Raw genomic sequence first — 21120 nt, 5'->3', positions numbered from 1 at the left:
ATGAGCATTACAGTACTTTGTTCTGCACTTAGCAGGGCAGAGAGAAGGGCATCTGTGCAGGAGCGTGATGGGCGTAGGACACGTCATCCACACGAAGCAAGAAGAGAGGATCAGGGGCGTGGCCTGGCCGGGCATGTGAGAAGACGTGAGGCAGAAGAGCTCCTATAACCCTGTCCTATAATCCTTCCTGCCCGAGGGAATCATTGCTTCTAAAAGATCTCACCAGGTGGCCTGGGGTCTCAGGAGTGCGGGGGAGCAGTCGGTGGTGCAGAACGAGATGACCCGGCGAGATAGCAAGCAGAGGCAGGCGACTGGCTCATCACAGCACGAGGGCCAAAATGGAGCCGTGGCCTCTGAGGCGGGAGCTGAAACTCCAAGACAGCGGGAGAAGCGCATGGAGGTGGTGAACAGGCTCTCCAAATATGCGCATGGCGGAGGAGCTGAGGAGCTTACACCCGACCGGAATGTGCAGACATTGAAGAGCACGGTAACTGAAGGGGATGTGGAGAGGGCAGCGGGGGAGACACATGAGAGGAATGTGCAGGCTGCTAAAACAACAACTCCCCCCAGCAGAGAGGCTCAGGTTACCAGTGGTGCTGACTCACTGGCAGAGGATGATGAGCCTACTTTAAAAGACGTGCTGCTGGCCATCTCACATAGTAAGGCAGATCTTACTGAACACATAGGGTCTGTGAAAGTGGACATATCTCATATACGCCATGACATGCAGAAAATGAGGGAGCGCCTCACTGCAACAGAAGGCAGAGTGGGGGATTTGGAGGATACTGTGTCTCCTATGACTAAAACGCTTAAAACAGCTACTGATTATTAACTATTTACTCAATAAAGCGGATGATCTTGAAAATCGTCTGAGAAGAAATAACTTGCGTATTGTGGGTGTGCCTGAGAAGGCGGAGGGCAGGGAGATGGTGGACTTTTTTGAGAAATGGCTGCTGCAATCCTTTGGAAAGGATAAATTCTCTAGAATGTTCGCTATTGAGAGGGCACACAGGGTCCCCACCAGACCTCCGCCGCCTGGGGCAATGCCGCGTACAGTTCTAATCAAAATGCTGCATTTTCGTGACAGAGATAAAATCCTACAATTGGCGCGGTCTGCTAATGACTTATGTATAGAGGGGGCGAGAGTGTCCTTTTATTCTGATTTTTCTGTGGAGGTTCAAAGGAGACGCGCCCAATTTCAAGATATCAAGCGCAGACTGAGAGCACTTCAAGTACCCTATGCAATGCTATATCCTGCACGGCTGCGGGTCACAGCACTGGGTGAAACTCATTTCTTTGATTCACCAAAGGAGGCTGCAAAGTGGATGGACTTAAAAGAGACAAATCCAGGCGGGCTGACACCAATTTTGAGAAGATTCTTGACAGATTATAATATAATAATTCAAGAAATTTGAATTCTAGTGGATAATACTCCGCTGTTGGCTAATGAATCTCTGTTTATAAATGTTATGATTATTATTTTTCAGTTTTTGTATACTGCTTATAACCTGGCTTTCATATATACCTCGGGCAGGCCAATATACTTATATGGTTGTTGAGGTGCTGGTTTCACCTACAATGTATAGGCAGGGTTAAGACATTCTGCTGTTTGAATGTTCTGGGAACGTTGTGTAAGGGGGAAAGTGAGGGAGTCTGTGATGCAACTTATGTCGGGGCGCCTCGTGTGCTTAAGGCCTACTAGGCTGCATGAGGCTAAACACCAGACTCTTCATGTTAGGGCTGTTGGTATTCATTTGATTAAGGGGGGGGGGGTGTTAAATGAGGTAGTGAAGGGGGGTAAAAGAACAGAATTTACTTTGATTGGTGCAGACTGTGTATTATTACAATACCATAATCTTGATGATCAGACACACGTGTGGGTACAGAGGGGGGCATGTGACAGTTCATCTTCAATCGTTAAAACATGGTTAAGCAGATTAATGTAGTATCCTGGAATATTAGAGGTATGGGAGATCACAACAAAAGATTTGCGGCACTTAAATATCTTAAGGAATATCGGGAGTCGATAATCAGTCTGCAAGAAACGCATTGCAATACGGAGGCCGCTGCGGCACTGAGCAAGCTTTGGAGGGGGCCGGCCTATCATTCTATACATAGTACTTACTCTAGAGGGGTTAGTATATTGATTCATCCAAATTTACCCTTTGAATGTGAAAGAAGTATTTGTGACAGGGAGGGTAGGTATGTATGTCTAGTGTGCAGAGTGGCTGGGCTTAGAATTTGCCTAATTGCTCTATATGTTCCTCCACCTTTCTCTATACAGACTCTGCGACAACTATTCCCGTGGATAACGGAATTTGCTACCATACCCCTGTTAGTTATCGGTGATTTTAATATGTATCTACACGCTGAGCTTGATAAGTATAGGGGTAATGTGGGGGGAGGGGCTGCTCAAGAGACATCGTTGGCAAGGGTCCTACAGGAAATCAATCTGGTGGATGTGTGGCGGGTTCGTTTCCCTAATGTTAAACAGTATTCGTGTTATTCAGCATCCTATTCCTCTCTGTCCAGAATTGACCTGGCTCTGGGAAATAGTCATCTGGTCCCTCTAGTCACTAAAGTAGAATACTGCACAAGATTGTTATCTGATCATTCTCCATTATTGGTTGTTCTGGGGATAGATCCTGGCATCATAAACAGAAGGGCACTGTGGCGGTTTAATCCCTACTGGCTGGACGTATTTGGGGAACAGTTAGATTTAGCAGGTAAATTGGAGCATTTCTTTAAAGACAATATAGGCTCTGCTCCTTTAGATACGGTATGGGAAGCCATGAAGGCGTTCTTAAGGGGGATCCTGATTAAGGAAATTTCCGTGATCAAATCCAAAAATAGGGCTCGTACTCAGGAGTTGCGGAGGGAAGTAGACATATTGGAACAGAGGTATGTTGAGTCTCCAATCATACAGAATAGGGAACACTGGACACGGGCACAGGCTACACTAAATGACCATATATTGAAACAAGCGGAACATAAACGATTCTTTCTTAAACAACAGTTTTATGTGGAGGGAGAGAGTGCAGGGCACTTGCTGACCACTATAGCCAAGGCCCAAACTGGGGCTCCTATGATTGCAGCTATCAGGGATACTAAGGGTGCGGTAATTACTGATTCAAAGGATATAATGGAAGAATTTTTTCAGTTCTATAGACAATTATATGCGTCCAAACTGAGTAAGGCGCAAAGGGACATATCTATACCTTCATGATATGCAAATACCATGCCTAACAGATAGCCAGAGAGAACAACTAGATGCACCAATCACCCTGGAGGAGATGCAGGAAGCTTTAAAAGATTTTCAAAATAACAAAGCCCCTGGTGCTGACGGGATCCCCGCGGAAATTTATAAGGAGGCTGGGGGGGTTTTACTTCCCAGGTTACTGGAAGTGTTTAAGGAAGCGAGGGAGGGGGGGGCCTTGCCGACTTCAATGAGGGAGGCTAACATAGTTCTTTTGCCAAAACCTGGAAAGGATGCACTAAACCCCGAATCATATAGGCCAATATCCTTACTCTCGGTAGATGTTAAAATTTTAGCTAAGGTCTTGGCTACCAGATTGGTGGCGGTTATTACACATCTGGTTGCAGAAGACCAAACTGGGTTTATACCGGCCAAGTCGACGGCAATTAACTTGCGTCGGCTTTTTCTTAATCTACAAATGCAGTCACAAAATACGGGTGGTAGGGCAGTACTATCACTTGATGCCGCTAAGGCTTTTGATAGTGTCGAATGGGAGTATTTATGGGCTGTTTTGCGAAAAATGGGGTTCGGTACTGGATTTCGGGCCTGGGTACGGCTTCTATATAACAATCCGCTAGCTCGGATTAGAATTAATGGTAGTCTTTCTGGTAGCATCGAAATGGGCAGGGGCACGCGTCAAGGCTGCCCGTTGTCTCCCCTACTGTTCGCCCTGGCTGTGGAGCCATTGGCTGTTAAGCTTCGTTCCAGCAGTGAAATTCAGGGTTTCCGCTACAAAACACTGGAGGAGCGGGTGGCCCTATATGCTGACAGACCTTCTGTTGTTTTTGGGTGACACGGAGCAATCTCTGACGACAGCTATGAATTTAATAAGGAAGTTTGGAGATCATTCCGGCTTACGGATTAATTGGGACAAATCAGTTCTTATGCCGGTTGATGGTTTGTCTCAGAATACTAGGGTAGGGAGTACTTGCTTGAAGGTGGTGCGAGAATTTAAATATCTCGGAGTTAAGAGTGACCGCATCTATCGGAGATTATATTTCTTTAAATTTACTTGAACTGCTTACTAAATTTCAACAAAAGGCCAATACTTGGAGCAAACTTCCCCTATCAATGGTAGGTCGAACTAACTTAATTAAAATGGTGTTAATGCCCCAATTATTATATATCCTTCATAATTCACCGGTTTGGATCCCCATGAGAATATTTTATAAATTTCAGGCACTGTTTCGGGAATTGATCTGGAAAAAAGGGGTGGCCAGAATCAGCTTGGATACACTTCAAAGGCCCAAAGATCAGGGGGGACTAGCCGCACCTAATCCATGGATATATTTTCTAGCTTCTCAAATGCAACAGCTCTGGTTAATCCAGGGGAACCTAGATAAACTGATACGTCTATTATCACACAATCTGCCAATTACCTCCTTTCTAGAAACAGGAATCTCGGGGTGGGATGCTAGGAGACACCTCCCGACCCTAACACTTATGGGGAAAACGTGGCAGAAAATCAAATTGTTGTTGGGAATAAAAGGCTTTACCCAGTTTACTCCGCTGTGGCATAATGCGGGCCTTCCAGAGATCCATAAACTGAAAGGATTTGGAATATGGGAAAAATTGGGAATAACTAATGTGGCGCAAATATTAGAGGGGGAAATATTTAAATCGTTCCAACAGATAAAAGAAGAATATTGTATTCCACAAACTAGTTTTTATTTTTATCTCCAATTGAGGCATGCATGGTTTGTACAGCCGCGACATATGCAAAGTAAAATCCAACATCATCTACTGTTTAACACATTATTATGCCATAGAGGTGGGAAGGGATTAATTTCCAGAATTTACGGGATACTTATGCAGCAATTTCAGTGGGACAGACCCTTAAATGTTAAGGAGAGGTGGGAACGCGACATCGGTACTATATCCTCAGAGGAGTGGGAAGATGTGGTGGGGAGCGTTCCGATTCTATCTACATGTGAGGCACATAGACTTTCACAGTTGTATTTATTACATAGGGTATATAGAACCCCCAAATTTCTACAGCGCATTGGGGCAAGGAATGACAGTGCGTGTCCAAAATGTGGAGAGGAAGGAGCAGATCTTATGCATATGATGTGGACGTGTAGAAGGGTCGCTGTATTCTGGAATGAGTGTGTGCAATACATTAATGATGTGTTTGAGTGTAATTTACCCCTATATTCTAAAGTGTGTGTATTAGGCCTTGTAGAAATAATAGGATGTGAAGAGGATGAAATAATAGCTGTTAAGAGGACTCTATACCAGGTCAGAAAGCTTATAGCTGCACATTGGTTGGATCCCTCCCCTCTCAGGCTCCAGGAATTTTTGGATAGAATGCGCCTTTTATTGAGATTAGAAGAGGGAGTGTACAAAAAGCGGAAGGCTATACGTAAATTCGATAAAATCTGGGGTAAATGGAATATGTTTCATGGTTATCATATTAGGTCTATTTTAAATATCACTTGAATTTAAAATGTTGTGGTCTCTCATGTTCTGTATAACTAATTACTGATTATCAGACACTAAGCTCTGTACCCATGGATCAAACTAGTAATGCTTTAACAGACGGATAAGCTTTATGATGGTATACGGTTTGTAACAAAATTTGTTTTTTGCCATATGGTTCTTGGGGCTGTTATGGGTGGGGGGAAGGGGAACGGGTGGGTCTTGAGAGGCACTGCTAGTTTAGTGATGCTTCACTGTTGTTCATGTATAATGTTATAAAAAGTCTTTTAATAAAAAATATCTGATTTAAAAAAGAAGAGAGGATCAAAAACAGACGCCCATCGGAACAAACCGCGCCGTAGGGGAGTATAATAAAAGCTCTTTTTTTGTGTTATCTAGAGAGCATTAGGAACATATATATAGCATTCTAGAATGCTGTATATGAAGGCTTACAGGTGCTGGCCCTACTTTATATGGGAAAAACCTGGTGAAAGGTTCCTTTTAAAACAAACTTGGTAGATTGGTAAAATGAAATAAATCACTAATATCACTAATCCCCGACAATTATGTACAAGAGCTACATGTGTACACCACGGTGGATCAGCGGATGATGGCTCTATATAGGAGAGTAAAATAAATAAGTTTCATCTTTGAGGAGTCAAATAGTTTCCAACAATATTTCGCAGAAAATAACTGGTGTTTTTTTTTGTTTTTTTTTTAAGAATGATCTGTCTCGAAACCCAGTTATTTAGCTAGCGCATAGGGATTACCCAATATATATGCCAATAACAAACAATGTAAGCACTTTGTTCGCAGGGACAGCAATGTCTGGTTTGCTGGGAGGTTTGGCTTAGGATGAACCCTCTTTTCTGATTGGTTGATGAGTGACATTGGTCTAATAAAAGTGATTGAAATGTTCTGTATACACAACTAAATCAGGTTAGTATAACCTTATTTAAACACCTTTATCTCCCTTGGATAAAAGCCTGTTGCGCTGTTTTTCCTCCTAGCTTTACTCCATTTTTTTTTTTTGCAATTGTTAAAATGTAAAGCATTTTTTTTTTGCCTAAAATATGAAGAAAATGTGTCACCTTTAACTTTAGCCCTTCTAGAGATCATTTCATCTTCAACTTGCCTGTTCACAATAACAGTAATTTTAACCGGGATACCCAAACTTTTACATGCCACTGTATTTTACTAAGCTACATTGCTACTCCCCTCCCTTTCTTTCAATTATAGGTGAAAGGCGTAACAGAAAGAGTAGAGTAGTAGTAACTCATTTCAGGACAGCAGCTTAAACTAATGGTTACAATAGGGTAATGGACTGTTTAATTCTGTTTCTGGGATAGCAGTTGTTTCCACTATACATAGAGCTCAAATTCTGGAAAGACAGGGAAATAAGTATACAATTTAAAGAAGGCCTATCACCTCCTGAAAAACATCATGAAATAAAAGACCAAAAAAAGAAAAACAAAAAAAAAAACCTCTCTTAAATAAATATAGTTAGGAAAGCTAATAAAACCCTGTCCTAAATTAAAAATCTCTCTCTTAAAAAAAAAAAAAAAAAAAAAAAAAAAAAGGAAACTGAAGTAGCCCACTCCAATCTCACCATTTTGAGAGCTGTGTGAGACTTTACGCTTCTGGACTGGAAGATTCAAGTTCTGTCTCCTTCTCCATGCGGATTGTCATTATAAAGAAGCAATAGAAGATGGATTCCTGTGTATCATAGATCAGCAGGAGGCAGCTAGAACAGTAACTGTGGTAGATCCTGTCACAGACTCCTATGGCTGTCTGTCTACAGAATATAGTGAGAGACTGAGTAAACCTTTACAGGCTGCTGATTTTTTCTTTTGCAGATTAACAATTTACAATCAGCCATGTCCTCTTATTACAGAATAACCCTTCAGATGCAGCCATGTCTTCCTTTTGCAGATTAACCCTTTAGAAGCAGCTGCATCTTCCTCCTTTATCTGAGCTGTGTAATGCACAGGGATATGTTATTGTAAATAACAATATTCAGTGTGAAGTAAAGTTCTGGCTCCAAGCAGGGGGTGAGGAAAAAAATATCAGCCAACTCACTGCCCATTGAAATGCATTAGGGAATTAATTAAACCATTTTTGGGAGTTTGAGAAAAATAAGGAAATAGATTCTCTCACTGTATTCTATGGACCAGCAAGTTGACAAAACTGCCAGACCCTAACGCAAAGGTCCACTTTGCCATTCAGGTGCTGTATAGAGTCAGCTTCCCCCTTACAGTTGGGAGCATCTCACCAGATTTTGAGCTGTAGACAAATTAAAGTAAATGTCCACTCCTGTAATACTGAAAGAAGTCTTCTAATTTGCTAAAGATATACAGTACAGACCAAAAGTTTGGACACACCTTCTCATTTAAAGATTTTTCTGTATTTTCATGACTTTGAAAATTGTACATTCACACTGAAGGCATCAAAACTATGAATTACCACATGTGGAATTATATATTTAACAAAAAAGTGTGAAACACTGAAAATATGTCTTATATTCTAGGTTCTTCAAAGTAGCCACCTTTTGCTTTGATGACTGCTTTGCACACTCTTGGCATTCTCTTGATGAGCTTCAAGAGGTAGTCACTGGAAATGGTCTTCCAACAATCTTGAAGGAGTTCCCAGAGATGCTTAGCACTTGTTGGCCCTTTTGCCTTCACTCTGTGGCCAGCTCACCCCAAACCATCTCGATTGGGTTCAGGTCTGGTGACTGTGGAGGCCAGGTCATCTGGCGTAGCACCCCATCACTCTCCTTCTTGGTCAAATAGCCCTTACACAGCCTGGAGGTATGTTTGGGGTCATAGTCCTATTGAAAAATAAATAATGGTCCAACTAAACGGAAACCGGATGGAATAGCATGCCGCTGCAAGATGCTGTGGTAGCCATGCTGGTTCAGTATGCCTTCAATTTTGAATAAATCCCCAACAGTGTCACCAGCAAAGCCCCCCCACACCATCACACCTCCTCCTCCATGCTTCACGGTGGGAACCAGGCATGTAGAGTCCATTTGTTCACCTTTTCTGCGTCACACAAAGACACGGTGGTTGGAACCAAAGATCTCAAATTTGGACTCATCAGACCAAAACACAGATTTCCACTAGTCTGATGTCCATTCCTTGTGTTCTTTAGCCCAAACAAGTCTCTTCTGCTTGTTGCCTGTCCTTAGCAGTGGTTTCCTAGCAGCTATTTTACCATGAAGGCCTGCTGCACAAAGTCTCCTCTTAACAGTTGTTGAAGAGATGTGTCTGCTGCTAGAAATCTGTGTGGCAATGACCTGGTCTCTACTCTGAGCTGCTGTTAACCTGCAATTTCTGAGGCTGGTGACTTGGATAAACTTATCCTCAGAAGCAGAGGTGACTCTTGGTCTTCCTTTCCTGGGGCGGTCCTCATGTGAACCAGTTTCTTTGTAGCGCTTGATGGTTTTTGCAACTGCACTTGGGGACACTTTCAAAGTTTGCCCAATTTTTCGGACTGACTGACCTTCAATTCTTAAAGTAATGATGGCCACTCGTTTTTCTTTACTTAGCTGCTTTTTTCTTGCCATAATACAAATTCTAACAGTCTATTCAGTAGGACTATCAGCTGTGTATCCACCAGAGTTCTGCACAACACAACTGATGGTCCCAACCCCATTTATAAGGCAAGAAATCCCACTTATTAAACCTGACAGAGCACACCTGTGAAGTGAAAACCATTTCCGGTGACTACCTCTTGAAGCTCATCAAGAGAATGGCAAGAGTGTGCAAAGCCGTCATCAAAGCAAAAGGTGGCTACTTTGAAGAACCTAGAATATAAGACATATTTTCAGTTGTTTCACACTTTTTTGTTAAGTATATAATTCCACATGTGTTAATTCATAGTTTCGATGCCTTCAGTGTGAATGTACAATTTTCAAAGTTATGAAAATACAGAAAAATCTTTAAATGAGAAGGTGTGTCCAAACTTTTGGTCTGTACTGTATATTCTTATAATTTAATTTACTGTCACTTATTTTGCTGCAAACAGACTAGCGTATGGCATCCGTTGCAAAAGCATCGGATAAGATATGCTAATGACACTCAGCTCCAGCTCTGCTGCAAGGGTGAACAGGGTGTCATGAGACTGTGCTCCCATCCTCTCGCATTAAATAATCGCAGCACAGCTGCAGAGGAGAAAATAATTTCTCCATCTGATTCATGGCCTGTCTCGGGCTGCACTGGGATGACATCTGAGTGCAGCCCCAGTGTTTCACTAGCACCCATAGACTTGTATGGGTGCGAGTGAAGAGAGTCTCACTGCAAATCGCAGCATGCTGTGATTGCTCTGTCATGCTGAATCGGCATGAGAAAATAATCGCTGATCTGAGCTGCCCCATAGAATAACACTAGGCAGAGTGCTATGTGATGTTTTATCACACAGCACTCGGCCATGTTATACGTTAGTGTGACTCCGGCCTTAAGTCTACGGCGTCAGTTAGCATGGTTGCTTCACAAGTTGTTTTTTTTTTTATCCAGTTTTATATTAAGTGCAAGTTTGGAGATTAGGAATATTTATATCTTTTAAAGCACACAAATATAAGCTATAATTTATTTTCATTTTTCTCTGGGTTCTCATCTTGTCAATGTTAAATTTAGAAAACAGATTGGGAACACATAAAATAAGCCGTACCTGTTCGGTTAAGCCGTGCCATGTTCATCATTGCCTCCTGATATGCCAACTCCACATCTTCTTGTGTAACGACAAGCTTTATTTTATTCCATTTTTCTGGCTGGTAGTATTGAAAAAAAAAATATAATTAGAAAATTCATGCAAAATATAAAATATTACATTGTGTCTCAATTTTTGCATGTTTCACATAGAACAGTAAGTTGGTGGGAAATTACTTGTAATGTAAATTATACAGACCGTGGGAACCCTCAGTATCTGGTGTTTGTCTCTTTAGAGCTCTACTTGAATGGAGCATAGATGCCCATGTTTGGCTTCGGCTGCATTGTCAATGGGATTGTCGGAGTTAGCAGAGATCTGTACTCTGTTTACTCTAAGGCTGTGTTCACACGATGCGTATTTCATGCGTTTCCGCGGCGTTTTTGCAGTTGCGTAAACGCCGCGGAAACGCATGAAAAACGCATGGTAGAAGGGAAGCAATGTTCCCCAATGGAAATCCGCATGTGCTGTGCCCATGATGCGGATTTTTCCGCAGCGTTAACGCTGCGGTCAAAAATCCGCAGCATGTCAATTAATTTTGCGGAAACGCGGCGATTTCGCCGCCATTGACTTGCATTAGAACGCGCCAATTCCGCAAGACAGCATTTGTACTTGCGTAATTGGTGCGTTCTAATGTGCGGATGGTACCCGGGTGTGGAGGAGAGGAGAGTCTCATCCACACCCAGGTACCATTAAAAAAGCTGTAAAAGAAGAATAAAATAAAAAATAAATGTATTCTTACCTTCTGTCGGCCCGCGCACCGCTCCCGCTTGATTCCCGGCACTTGCAGTGAGTTGTAGGACCTGCGGTGACGTCAGAGTCATGTGACGGGTCACGTGACGCTGACGTCGGCAGGTCTTTCAATTCAAAGTTGCCGGCAGCCGGGAGAACGGAGTGTAAAGCAGGACAGCGCGGGCCATCGGAGGTAAGTATATACACTCTCTCGGTTCACACTGTATAAATCCATGCTGTTTGCATGGATTTATATAGTGTGACCTAGTTATCAAGCACTTTCCAGGTGATGCTAACATCGCCTGGAAAGCGCTTGGCAATCTGCATGCGGAAACGCATGTGAATCTGCATGTGGATCCGCATGTATTCTGCAGGAAAAACGCATGCACAATCTGCATGCGTTTTTTCTGCCAGGGAGATGCAGAAATGATGCAGAAATTTTCTGCTTCATTTCTGCATCGTGTGCACATACCCTAACAGTCTCGTAGACAATGAATGGACTGGAGGGCAAGCATGCGCACTTATGCTCTATTTAAGATCAGGCAGTTTTGGGGTCCTGGATCGCAGTTCTCAGGATCATTGGTGGGACCAGCTGTTTGGCCAGCAATCAGAAAGGTATCCCTTATAAGATGAATAGGGTATAAATTAGAATCTTGGGAACATCCCTTTAATGTGATGGTCACTTTTATTTAAGGTATGGAGAGTTAGTACTAATATATCCTGTATTGGTCCTATAGTTTAATTTAAAAATGGAATAGTTCTTTAGTAGCGCAGCAGTATACAGAGATCAATATCATACTACATAGTCCTGTGTCTTAGCAGGGCAGTGAAATGGACTGACTGACCACAGTAATATAACACCTAGAAATTATTATTATTTTGCATAAGAATGAGGATATAGAGAAGCTTACTTACAATATCTAGCCATTGATGAACTGCTACTGCAACTTGGGTCCCCAAAGGCTTGGTCAATACAAGGACATCCCCGGGTACTGCATTGTCTGGCCTGTGTGGATACACGAGCAGACAATGACCATGCATATAAATGTATCTGTCAAATTCTAAATTTGTATCCTGCTTGTTAGCGCAGTTTTGCTTACACATCCTACAGCAATCCGGTCTCAAAAATGCCTTCTGATGGAGGACCATGCGAGGGGACCTGTCCATCAGTCTCCTCAAACAGACAGAAAAGCTGGATTTCAATTGGAGGAGGCTGATGGACAGGTCTGGTCACATGCTCCTCTATCGGCAGCCATTATGAGAGCAGAAGAACTGTACTGCCTGTGAAGAAGACTCCACTGACAAGTCCAGGAGGAGAACCTGTAATACTAATATATTAGAATAATATATACCCGTTAAAGTTCCTTATTAAAAGGTTCCTTGCTAATGAAAAGAAATGTTTCTTGTTATCAGCACAACACTTCGTAACATTTTGTGTGATTCTATGGGTTAAGATTCCGTTTCTATAAACAGTTCACGCGCTGTGTGATCCGATGCATGAATGTGCCCAAGTCTACTGAAACAAGCCAGTCCACGGGGCAATCCACAAGGACAGACCCGTGGCTCTCTGCAAGCAACATGGGCAGGCAGCTGTCAAAAGGCACAATATTAAAGGGAACTTGTCATGTCCCAAAACGCTGTTAACCTGCAGATATAGGGTTAATCTGCAGGTTAATGGAGTTCTAAAGCCATGCTGCCTCAGCACTGAAAGAACCTCTGCTGGGAGGAAATGAACTCCATTCCTCCTGGCAGCATAGAGACGCCGCTTCAGTTACTGATCAGTACATGGTGAACGGCAGCTGTAACCATATCCTGGGATTGACTGACAGCAAACTTTACAGTGATGCACTGTGGTTACAGCGGCCGTTCACCATGTACAGAGCAGTGACTGAAGCTGCGCCTCTATGACTGAAAGCCCGATGCTGCCGGTAGCCAGGCTTTCAGTGCAGCAGCCACACAGCTTTAGAACAATATTAACCTATAGATTAACCCCATATCTGCAGGTTAAGTGTTTTTTGACATGACCGTTCCCTTTAACACAAGCTATATAATGTGCTGACACTTCACATTAGTACAACGCCCTTGTTTGATAACAATAAATGCAATCAACATATTCTTCCAGTAAGACCTATAAAGCACCATTTGTTTGTTTTCTAAATATATTGTGAAAAATTATGGATGATACCAAACAAATTATTCTAAATTTTTTACAAAAAAAAAATACATGGTGACTCAGTGGATAGCACTGCAGCCTTGCAGAGCTGGGTTCCTGGGTTCAAATCCAACGAAGGACAACATCTGCAAGGAGTTTGTATGTTCTCCCCGTGTTTGCGTGCTTTTTCTCTGGGTTCTCCGGTTTTTCTCCCACACTCCAAAGTTATACTGATAGGGAATCTAGATTGTGAGCCCCAATGTGGACAGTGCCAATAATGTCTGTAAAGCGCTGTGGAATTAATGGTGCTATAGAAGAGAGTAAAATAAATACAAATAAATATGTAATGTGCTATGAGAGATCTATGGTCCTATACTTGGTACAACATCTTTCAAGAGCAATTTGATAAGAATAGTATGCTGGGACAGTATTATGAGGGAACCTTTTCAGGTCATTTCTCCTTTTGGCTTGATTGCGGTTATGTGTGTAAATGTATCAGTCTCGCATGATGTAGGATTTTGGAAAAAAGTTGCAATTCATAAATCTAACCTGCAGCTCATTTACAAAGCTAACTGGACACACTTTTCCCAAAAGTGTCCAAGTGGCGTAAAATTGAGAAAAAAATGCAAATTGATCCTCAAAAAAAAGGTCATGTATCAAAATGCGAGACTTTGATGCCAGAAAACTGATGCAAAAGCCTTTACACATTTTTCCCTTTCTGTTGTGTTTTTTCAAATACCTAGATATGGATGTATTAAACTAGTCACAGGTGAGCACCTTATACTTTCACAGATTCCCTTTTCTTCTCTAAACATAGATGCAAGATACTTATTTATTTTGTTACAGCAGTATAACTCATTGCCTAACTTACAGTTTGTGTCTGACCAATGCATATCTACAAAAGATACAAAGGTAAAAAGTGCAAAGGTAAAGGAACTACTTTCCTCTCTACTCAAAGCCAAGTGCTGGTAATAAAAATTATGAAGCTGATAATGTTTTACAACATTACATGTGTCTGTAACTTTTAAGCACATATCTGACTTTATCCTTATTCTGTGCTTCTCACATAAAAGTTTTTTATGAGCAAACAGAGAAAGAAAAAGTGAACCAATAGGAGAATGCAAATTCTACTTAGAATTAAGGTATTTTTAAAGTCTGCTACACTGCCCTCTACTGGTAATGAATTCGTACATACACTTCTATTTAAATGCTGTTTTTACACCTTCAATAAACCTCAATTCAAAATTTGGGAACATTTTATTTGTCTTTTTAAAGTGTTTCTTTTTTCATAAAAGTACTATTTCAGCCAGTAAACTATAAAGTCGGTACAATTCCTGATGCTTGTAATGCCAATATATTAGGATGCAGAGTACACAGTTCTGTCCCAAATGGGGCTCACATTAGTTTCAAACACACCCATACACTAGGGCCAATATATTAAAGGGACTTTGTACACTAATGAACAACCCCTGCTTAATCTCTTCAGGGCCCCATGTAAAACAAAAACAATAGATACTCTCCTCCCACAGCGGTGCCATTCTAGTGATGTCAGCATCGCTATTTCCATTATTGTTTCATCTGACCACTGCCGACAATCAGCAGAAAACGACCAGCTGCAGCCTTTAAAATTTCGTCACAGTGGACACCCTAGACTGACGGAATATTGATGATATTGATACAGTTGATCAGAGACCGCTGATTGGCTGCTGCAGTCACGTGACAACAACCAGCTGTAACTCATTAATATTCCATCAGCTCAGATGTTGTCTCTGATGAAATAGTAAAGGCTGGAGCTGGTCACCTGCCACTGATTGGCTGCAGATGCAGAATAGCAGTAACACCACCATGGGAACAGCGCCGCTGTGGGAGGTGAGCATCCATAGCTTTTAATTTACATGGAGCCCTGAAGTGATTAATCATAGGTTGTCCAGTAGTTTTAATGTTTTTGAACCCCGGGTGAGACCACCTGGAGAAAATTCACGCAAACATGGGAAGACCATATAAAGCTCCATGCAGATGTTGTCCTTGATTGGTTTCAAGCTCAGGACCCCAGTGCTTAAAAGCAACATTGGGGAAAAAAATAGATTGTGTGTACACAGCAATTGTTAGTAATTACGCTAAACTAAGTCACAAGTAAATGATTACAGATTTTTAGTTCTGGGTCCTTCCCATTAAAAGGTTTGTCCCTCGATCAAAAGTTCATTTTAATCAATAGATCTTGGAACAATGATAAATACATCCAATTGTGGAAGTTAAATAAAATATTCCTGTGATGAGATAATCTTATAAATGTTCCTCTGTGTAATGGCTGTGTCTGACCGTGCAGGAACATGGTCTGATCATACCACATCTCCTGGACAGGGGGAGAAGAAAAAGAGTATACAGACAGGATAGCTGGGGATTACAGCTGATTTTTTCTTTGAAGTAAAACAATCTTTAAAAACAGGCAGGGAAATGTTTTACCTCACAAAAAGAATCAGATGTGATCCCCTGATGTAATGTCTGTATACTCTCTTGCTTCCTCCCCTGCCCAGGAGATGTGGTATGATCAGACTATGTTCCTGTACGGTCAGACACAGCCATTACACAGTACACAGCCGGGGTACATTTATAAGATTATCTCAGCACAGGAACATTTTATTTAAACACATTCAATTGTGGAAATTATTATTCCAAGATCTATTGATTAAAATGAACTTTCGTTTGTGGGAAAATCACTGTAAGGACAAGAAATGAATATGTGCTAAGCCTTGGAATTTGATGGCGCTGTAAATACACCTGATTTCATCTTGGCACAGGGTACTGAATATACAGTCCTGTAATACCGTATGTTTCGCAACTCACATTATGAACTCATTAGGCTGACATACAGTTGTGGCAACTCCTCCTAGAACTACCCAAGGATTTAATACAGTCTGTCCTCCCGTAACAGAAGTCCCAGCTTCTTCTGCAGCATCCTTGAATCCCTGAATGATGAGGGGCATTACCTTGTCTCTTTCCTACAAAACAAAATATGCAAAGTATGTTACTAAAATGAATACAGCTCCTTAGACGATACTGCATGCAAATCAATATTCATAGTATATACAGATGCTGAACTGATTGTTTCCTCCAGGTTTCACCTTCTACCCATAGTGGTAAACCTATCCTTTTTTCCCCATGTCCCTATGTTTGTCCAGTCTCCTCTTTTTCACAAATTTCTCTTCTCTTTTTCCCTCACTTTATCATCAGTTAAGGAACACACAGAGTTAATCTTTGAGGTGGACGAATTTGACATGGTTATGAGAAATTCATGTCAGAAATCCATGCAGTTTTGCAAGGCAATTTTCAGGGTTGTTTTTTTTTTTTAAAGGAGGAAAAGTTCCAGTTTCCGGTAAAATATTGACGATCAGTCCACCTTTATTTAATAAAAAGTCCATATCAAAATTGGCATAGTGCCGTAGACAGAACAGGCGATGTGCTTCGAACGCAATCCAGCATTCTGTGTCAAAGCTTTGACAATACGGTTTTAAGACCTCAGTAATGTAGTTTTTCAATTTAAATCAATAGGAACTTTATATAAAGAGTACAGTCAAGGCCGAAAGTGTTGGAACCCTTCAAACTGTTCCAGAAAATGAAGTATTTCTCCCAGAAAATTATTGAAATTATACATGTTTTGTTATACACATGTTTATTTCCTTTGTGTGTGTTGAAACACCACAAAAAAAAGAGAAAAAAGGCAAATTGGACATAATTTCACACAAAACCCCAAAAATGGGCTGGATAAAATTGTTGACACTCTTAACTTAAATATTGGTTGCACACCCTTTGGAATAAATAACTGCAACCAATCGCTTCCTATAACCATCAACAAGGTTCTTACACATCTCAACTGGTATTTTGGACCACGCTTCTTTTGCAAACTGCTCCAGGTCTCAGGGACAGCGCCAGAGTGGGAGGTGAGTACATGGGATTTTATTTTAAATGTGTCCCAGTTGCATTCTTGAAGGTTTTATCCACATAGTGGACACCCCCTAAAAGAACGTGGCTAGCAGTTGTTAAAAGACTATATCTTTTTCTGCGTCTTTATTAGATACTATATGTGCAGAATTATGTATCAAACTAAATGGCTTATGGTGTACCATTTAGTTAGCTTTTTTAACTTTAAAACTTTTTTTGGGCTGTTAGGTAAAGGTACAGCAGGCCATCCATATAAGAGAGCTGTCTCTCCAAAACAGGAGGGTTGCACTCACCAGAACCTGCCAGACGTGTAGCCTCAGGCCCAATGTCTATAGCCTTAAAGCGATAGTATACAGACAAAAAAGACATTCATCAATTTCTTTAGATAGATTTCCTTTGCAGTTATTTTGGCATGTTCATATTGCCCACGAATTCTTCTCAGGACAAATACTAGGCATAAACGTTTGCATGTGCTAAGTAATACGTACCCGATCGGTCAGCTTATTACTAACACCAAGAAGCATCAGCATGTTGTCACATTCAGTTACTCCCATTGCATATAGGTCACTCAATACATTTGCACAAGCTATTCGTCCCTGTAAAAAAAAAAATTAAAAAGCACATTATTATTATTTCCTTTTAGAGCACCACTGATCCCATAGTACTCTATATGCGAAAAGGGGCTCACATACAAAATACAGATATAAATTACAATGAAGAAACTAACAATGACTGACTGGAACAAACGGCAGAGGGCCCTAAAGTAATATGACAAGTTTTATTTTATTTCATTTGCCATTTTTATAGCTGGAATACATAAACTAATAAGCATTTCTTGTTATTATTATCATACTTCATAGACTGGAGAATTCATTAAAAAAAAAAAAGTAAATAAATCAGAAAGTGTGTTCGCGTATTGTTGTTACACATGACAACATAAGTTTTATATAGAATAATGCTACTTTTTTAACATTGGAGTGTATGGGTGATCGATGCCACAGTATCACAGCTAAGCATTCATCAGAGGCCCAAATACATTGGGAACTAGTCTCTCCATATACACCAAACTCAGCCATGTAACACGGTATGAACAGAGCTTAATGTAATTAGACAACAGAATTAAGGCGGTCTAGAAGAGAAAAATGGTTGGTTGCCAATAGCACAGGACTGTGATTGGCTATTTTGGGCAGCAAATTCAGTTATTCTTTTGGACAGTTTTTAATATTCGCCTCCAATAGGTCGATAAATATATGTGCACACAGCCTACCATCATGTAAGGGTCATCTACGATAGGATATATGTAGTCTGTAGTTTGTACCAGAGAAAGGCCACCATGTCTTAATGGGATGACGCATGTGTCCATACCAATACCTACAAAAAAAAGAGAAAACCGATGTTACATTATTAAATATATTTGCTTCTAGAAGAGACATTTTCTTATGTTTTCAATGTCCATATTCACTAATTGGATATATCTTTTGCCAAAGTCTATACAAAGATACCTGCGCCCCCACCACACATTGATATTACATCATACAGAATGATTTTAAGTTTACATTATGTACACCACTTATACCAGGAAATGACAACTTCATTTCCTTTCACAGATTGCTAAGGAAGGGGAGCTGGTATTGGGTTTAGACCTGCTGTTATCCCTTGTAGAAGGGGAACCTAATGTTTATGGGGCTGCTGTGACTTATATAACTGGGGTGAAGGTGCAGTGATAATGAGGGAAAATGAGGAGCCATAGAAAAGAGAACATGGTCACACTGCTATGTACACACGTGGTCAAAATTGTTGGTACCCCTCGTTTAATGAAAGAAAAACCCACAATGGTCACAGAAATAACTTGAATCTGACAAAAGTAATAAATTAAAAATCAATGAAAATGAACAAATGAAAGTCAGACATTGCTTTTCAACCCTGCTTCCACAGAATTAAAAAAAAATTAAACTCGTGAAATAGGCCTGGACAGAAATTATGGTAACCCTGAAAATAATGTGACAAAAGGGACATGTTAAATCAAGTTGTGTCCACTAATTAGCATCACAGGTGTCTACAATCTTGTAATCCGTCAGTGGGCCTGTATATAGGGCTACAGATAATCACTGTGCTGTCTGGTCACATGGTGTGTACCACACTCAACATGGACCAGAGGAAGCAAAGGAAAGAGTTGTCTCAGGAGATTAGAAAGAAAATTATAGACAAGCATGTTAAAGGTAAAGGTTATAAGACCATCTCCAAGCAGCCTGATGTTCCTGTGACTACAGCTGCACATATTATTCAGAAATTTAAGATCAATGGGACTGTAGCCAACCTCCCTGGACGTGACCGCAGGAGGAAAATTGATGACAAATCAAAGAGACGGATAATATGAATGGTAACAAAAGAGCCCAGGAAAACTTCTAAAGAGATTAAAGGTGAACTTCAAGGTCAAGGCACATCAGTGTCAGATCGCACCATCCGTCGTTGTTTGATTCAAAGTGGACTTCATGGGACAAGACCAAGGAAAACACCATTGTTGAAAAAAAAAAAAATCAAAAAAGCCAGACTGGAATTTTCCAAACTACATGTTGACAAGCCACAAAGCTTCTGGGAGAATGTCCTATGGACAGAGGAGACAAAAATGGAAGTTTCTGGCAAGGCACATCAGCTCTATGTTCACAGACGGAAAAATGAAGCATATCAAGAAAATTACACTGTCCCTACTGTGAAACACTGAGGAGGCTCTGTAATGTTCTTGGGCTGCTTTGCTGCATCTGGCACAGGGTGTCTTGAATCTGTGCAGGGTACAATGAAATCTCAAAACTAAGGGATTCTAGAGAGAAATGTGCTGCCCAGTGTCAGAAAGCTTGGTCTCAGTCGCAGGTCATGGGTCTTTCAACAGGATAATGTTTTAGCTGTGTAACCCAAAACACACAGCTAAAAACACCCAAGAATGGCTAAGAGGAAAACATTGGACTATTCTGAAATGGCCTTCTATGAGCCCTGACCTAAATCCTACTGAGCATCTTTGGAAAGAGCTGAAACATGCCATCAGGAAAAGGCAACCTTCAAATACGAGACAACTGGAGCAGTTTGCTCATGAGGAGTGGGCCAAAATGCCTGTCGAGAGGTGCAGAAGTCTCATTGACAGTTACAGGAATCGTTTGATTGCAGTGATTGCCTCAAAAGGTTGTTCAACAAAATATTAAGCTAAGAGTACCATCATTTCTGTCCAGGCCTATTTCAGAAGTTTAATTTTTTTTTTAATTCTGTGGAAGCAGGGTTGAAAAGAAATGTCTGACTTTCATTTGTTCATTTTCATAGATTTTAAATTTTTTATTACTTTTGTGAGGTTCAAGTTATTTCTGTTACCATTGTGGGCTTTTCTTTCATTAAACGAGGGGTACCAACAATTTTGACCATGTGTGTATGTTATTAAAGGGATTAGCTTAGCCATTTATTATTTTTATAGCACACTTGGTCTTGATTCCATGGTGAAGGAAAGAACCGAAATGCATGTCGGGGTGAGCGCCACACCAGTGATAGGACTATCCAGCCCAGGGCATGTGCAATACGCTTCTGTCTCACAAACTACAGTGGTGGCCAAAAGTATTGGCACCCCTGCAATTCTGTCAGATAATACTCAGTTTCTTCCTGAAAATGATTGCAATCACAAATTCTTTGGTATTATTATCTTCATTTAATTTGTCTTCAATGAAAAAACACAAAAAGAATTGTCCTAAAGCCAAATTGGATATAATTCCACACCAAACCTAAAAAAGGGGGTGGACAAAAGTATTGGCACTGTTTGAAAAATCATGTGATGCTTCTCTAATTTGTGTAATTAACAGCACCTGTAACTTACCTGTGGCACCTAACAGGTGTTGGCAATAACTAAATCACACTTGCAGCCAGTTAACATGGATTAAAA

At 40.9% G+C, this 21120-nt stretch overlaps 1 protein-coding gene across 2 annotated transcripts in view; it reads right to left on the bottom strand.

Annotated features, from left to right (window-relative positions):
• SEPHS1 (selenophosphate synthetase 1) overlaps window positions 1–21120 on the bottom strand; it is an 85578-nt gene that overhangs the window by 18756 nt on the left and 45702 nt on the right. For both annotated transcript variants that reach the window (XM_073652373.1, XM_073652374.1), the window contains exons 3-7: window positions 18472–18575; window positions 17693–17800; window positions 16110–16264; window positions 12029–12119; window positions 10346–10445 (exon numbers count right to left, since the gene is read on the bottom strand). In XM_073652373.1, the coding sequence (XP_073508474.1) occupies window positions 10346–10445; window positions 12029–12119; window positions 16110–16264; window positions 17693–17800; window positions 18472–18575 (558 nt within the window). The remainder of the gene's footprint in view (window positions 1–10345; window positions 10446–12028; window positions 12120–16109; window positions 16265–17692; window positions 17801–18471; window positions 18576–21120) is intronic.

The sequence above is a fragment of the Phyllobates terribilis genome, unplaced genomic scaffold, assembly GCF_046119375.1.
Source record: "Phyllobates terribilis strain yellow unplaced genomic scaffold, ASM4611937v1 Scaffold_11__3_contigs__length_659146591, whole genome shotgun sequence".
Taxonomy (NCBI): domain Eukaryota; kingdom Metazoa; phylum Chordata; class Amphibia; order Anura; family Dendrobatidae; genus Phyllobates; species Phyllobates terribilis.
Note: the sequence above shows the minus strand (reverse complement) of the source record. Positions and strands in the feature narration are given on the sequence as shown.